The 4,842-nt window shown below is 39.2% G+C and overlaps 1 protein-coding gene across 1 annotated transcript; it reads left to right on the plus strand.

Moving 5' to 3' along the window:
- Positions 1-1,492: 1,492 nt before the first annotated feature.
- Positions 1,493-4,842, plus strand: LOC309572570 (secreted frizzled-related protein 2-like; the record flags this gene model as incomplete). The annotated part of the gene is made up of 4 exons (XM_082280928.1): positions 1,493-1,779; positions 2,308-2,477; positions 3,368-3,460; positions 4,532-4,842. The coding sequence occupies 4 exons, from the start codon at positions 1,493-1,495 to the stop codon at positions 4,840-4,842; spliced, it is 861 nt and encodes a 286-aa protein (XP_082137054.1).

The raw sequence follows: 4,842 nt of genomic DNA on the forward strand, positions 1-4,842 counted from the left end.
TACTTATTTAAACAGGTACTGTAATTTTACCAGTAGCTTAGACTAAAGAAGGCAGCTAAGGAAGAATAAGTAGGGGGTTGTCTTTGGCTTCAAAGATGCTAGGATTAATAACCTAACATTAAAGTATAAACATGTAAATTATATGTAATGCATTGTCTAAGTGTGCTACATCTCCATATAAGCACAAAAAGCTATGGTTTCTGAAAAAATGTATTTCAGTCAAGCATCAGTAATACTGGATGACATACTATTATGAACATACTTATTTTAGCCTAATATCCAAGACAGATATTTTACAGTAAATCCACTTGCATATTATTAATAGCTAAACATTTCTGCTGGTAAATCATGTAACCAGATGTGGAAATAAAAATCAACACCAATAACTAATTGGAAAAAATATTTTCATCAACTAAAAAATTTCCACAAAATGCTTTGTTTAGATCTTCAGCTTTTAAAATTCATAATCTGACTCTTCTATTCATAATAGGTAAACTATGCATTACTCAGGCCCTCTTTCATCTTAATTGGTTCCCAACTTCTCTATAACAAAGGGCTGTACTAACAGTGATGAGGTACTCATTCAGAATTCTGTTACTTTTAATGTAAGAAATTTAACACCATTTTTTGTGCTATGGACAGAAAAAGTACACATCTGGTATCATTTCCTTTCATATGCCTTAATGTAATTATAATTTATTAATAAATAGTTGAAATGCTGCATTATTTGAGCAATTTTAAATGTAGACTTCATTTAAAATAATAAAAATGTGTAACTGCTTTTTTCCTGAATAAATACTGATAGCCACAACAGTGCTACAAATTCAATTATGTATTTTCAGGTGTCTATTAAAATTAATAGAAATCGGGACCTTTAGCATGTCACAGAAAAGGAATTCAAATTTCCAGTCAAAATACTTGGTTAAAAGCAGATGTCTGTCTCTTATATAGTGCTTGACCAAAGAAAGTGCCTCTTCTACATTGTAAAACAGTGGAAGAGACATGGGCCATTAGCACAAGTAAAACATTTTCACTTGATAAGTCAATCTGGGCTGTTTTTTTCTGTCACATCAGCAGTGTCTGAAAACAAAGGAGACACAGAAGCCCCAGGAGACAGCATGTCTGCCCAACCCTGTTTCTGGGGGATCTCTTAATTTGTTTTAGAAAGCACATAGTGAACCTTCCAGGTGTCAAAATTTAATATGCTACATAGCATGCTGCAGCCACTGACACTGTGGGACATGCGAAAGGCTGTTCCAAATCAGTGTCCTTGGGGAACATACATCTATACTTTTTCTCCACCTCCCTGGCTGTCACAACAATCCCTTGATTAGGCAATAAGACCTGGTCTTGTCTCAAGTGATTTGATAAGCAGTTGATAACCAACAGTTCATTAAGCTCCTGGGATATATAAGCCACAAGGTTTTCAGCATGCCTCTGCACTTGAGGGGTTTGACAGCTCCCTGTTCAGCAGCCCAAGAGTCACTGGAAGATGTTACTGACTGCAAAAATACTTGTTTTTGCTGTGAATGGTTTCCTAAGACTGGCAACAGGCTTGGACATTGGATTATCCACGAAATGTGTAGTGATACCCAAGGAGATGGACATGTGCCACGAGATTGGATACTCTGAAATGAGACTTCCCAACCTGATGGGACACACGAGCATGGCAGAGGTTATCCAAAAATCCACCACCTGGCAGCACCTTGTACACACAGACTGTCACCCCCACGTGAGGGCGTTCCTGTGCTCCCTGTTTGCACCCATCTGTTTAGATACGTAAGTATCACAGCACAGTACAAATCTCCAGCCTTTATTTGCCAGAATAGGAATGAAATCAAAGGCATGTTTATCATAATCTAAAGGTGATCTCCACTTTGACCAAAGTAATTCTGTTAGCTTTTTTGTATTCATCAGGAAAAAAAGTACTGAAAACTTGTTCCACTTCAGTTTGCCTTGGGAACATGATTTGTGTTGTCAAAAGATATAATGTTTTATTTTGTTACAGCTGAACTTCACTCATTCATTTAGGGTTGAAGCACCTACTGTGAACAGAATCAGGCTCATACTGAATCTTTTCTCAGGTTGTCATAAATGCATTTTTAAAATCATAGCTAAATCTTGTAAGCTCAGTCTGTACACAGACCGCTTGCATAATTTTCACAGCTGCTGCTTCTGGAATTATATTACTGTTGAAGGATGTTAAATATCAGCAGAGATTATGTACTTTGCAGAGGAATCACTGTTGCAATAGTTTTCCTTAACACTGAGCTGTCTGACTCAGCCTGGTATTTCCTCCGACCACAGGTTTATCCATCCCTGTAGGAGTATGTGTGTTGCTGTCCGTGACAGCTGCGCCCCCGTGCTCCTGTGCCATGGACACCCCTGGCCTGCCAGCCTGGACTGCGACCGATTCCCTGGAGATGAGGACATGTGCCTGGCACCCCTTACTAAGGACTATAAATACTTGCACAAAGGTAGCTCGAAGGTGGCAGAGGGGAGGGTGGCCATATCCTGTGTTCCAGGAATCGAGGAGATACAAGGGACATTGTTCCCAGACATTCTGTGATTTTGTAATGGAGTCAGGTCTACCTTTACTGCTTCACGTGTTCGTGCAGATGGTGGAACAGTGCCAGTGCTGGCAGTGCAAGCTGCAGCAGCCCTGCGGTGCAGTAAGCCAACAGTGCAGCAGGCTGTGCTCTGACCGTGGAGGAAGGCAATTATCACCCTGCACAGCTGTGGGCACTGTCATACCCACAGCAGCACACATTGAGTTTTGAGGTCTCTTTATAGACTTATCAGTGGCCCTCATGACAGAGAAATTTACGTATACAAGTTGGTTCTCAGATCAGCTTAGGAAAGTTGGGATGATTTTATCTGATTTTCCTTAAAGAAACATGAGCTATCATGGCATAAATGTTCAAATCTTCAAATGCACTCACACTTACTAACTTCTGTGAAAAACAGTAGGATTGAGTTGCTGCTAGCACACACAAATTCATATATATTCACAGTCGTACCACAGCTGAACCCAGAGTGACTGATAGAACCAGCCACCTAACCCCTTACCACCCACTGTAGCTGTGTTAAAAATAATACTGTATTTGTTACTTTATTTGTTGCTGATAATCGATCTTGTGAATCTGAACAAGGGCTGAATGTGCCTGGAAAATTAAACTCCTTTTCATCCCTAGCCATGTTTTCAGAGAAGTGTGTTGACTTTTTACCTATTATCACTGGCCCCGTCTTTGATGTGTATTTTCTCTGTCATCCCTGTGGTTAAACAGTGGGTTCTTAGCTTTGACAGCAGAAAATTAAAACAAATTATTCAAAAAGATAACAGTGAGACTTTGTTATTTCTTATCAGTCCTACCAAAGCCTACCTGCCAGACCTGCCCAGCAGTGGAGGAATTCTTTACACACAAAAGAGTTCTTGAAGTTTTCTGTGACAGTAACTTTGGTAAGTCCTTGCTAATGTAGCTAGTGTTAAAGAGACTAACAACTCTTCTTCTAAATGCTTTGAAAGTAGGATTACAATTAGTGACAGTTTCTCCAGAGATTTCAAAGGATTAAGAGTTTGGCTGCTAACTTAGCTTTAGGTTGGTTTTCAGAATATGTTCTTTCTAATCTAAATACAAGGAGGATTTATTGTGCATGAAAGATTTATTAATGATCTGGTTTCCAAACAAATAGCTATTCTGGTCTAGTTGGCTACAACATGCTTTATGGAAAATATTTCTGTCAAAAGCAGCCAAATAAGCAACTTTGCCTTTTATTAGCATTTAAACACAAAGTAAAGCTTTGGTGTTTTACCAGTGTACGGTGTATCTTTGCTACTTTTGTGCACGAGACTTTTGTGATACCTACCTTACTGAAAAGGAGAATCAGAAATTCATGTCAGCAAAAGGAATTCTTACCTCCTATTGTCTTGTTGGAGTGATGAGTGGGGTGTGCCCTAGAGACTTCCTGGAAAGCCCTTTGATGTCAGTGCAAAGACTTTCAGCAACTTTGTCTAGTGTTAGATCAAGAAATACAGAAAAATGTCATGCTGAAAAGTGTTGGTGGAGTCAAGTGGGGTGGGTAGATGCCTATAGTGAAAAGGGAATATCTAAAAGGGTGGTATCAGCAAGCTATTTTTGCCTAGGGATTCCACACATGGACAAGGTGAGTTTCAGGAAAATTGCTTGGGCAATTGCTGGGCAGCTTTGTGATGCAAGAACAACACCAACAGCTTACAATATGTAATTACCCAAAGTCTGACATAACACAGTGATGGTAAAAATAAATTACTCATGCTTGTGAAAATATTTTTTCTAGTCACCTACTTCAATTGAAAAAACCCCTTTACTACATAAAATTTATTTTTCAAAAATGTTTTAAATTTCAAACTGCTGCTGGAAAAGGCCTCACCATACTCTGTCAGCAAAAACTATGAAGATATTTTTAAGGAATTATCCTGTTTTCACTTGTAATGTTTCTTTCTGCATTTGAGAAATGGAGTGACTTGCATTTCCTTTTCTTTTTTCCTCAGCAGTGAAAGTAAAGCTGTCCAAGAAGAGAACAGCATCTGAGGACCAAGAGTATAACATTGAATGCCAGGTGGAATTCACTAGCCAGGGCTCCCTCTTGCCTTATGAAACTCAGAGTATGATACAACAGTGGCTGCTAATTAATGAAAAATGTATAGAGAGGATGTCTCCAACCCACCGTCCCATGGTATATCTCCTCGTGGGGAATATTGAAGAGGGCATCATTTTAGTAAACCAGGTTTATCGCTGGCAGAGGAAGGACTCCCAGCTGACTTTGGCCACTCAGAAGTGGAGACACCATAAATGCTTGTAA

This window comes from Coloeus monedula (genome assembly GCF_965178545.1).
Source record: "Coloeus monedula genome assembly, chromosome: 4".
Classification (NCBI taxonomy): Eukaryota; Metazoa; Chordata; class Aves; order Passeriformes; family Corvidae; genus Coloeus; species Coloeus monedula.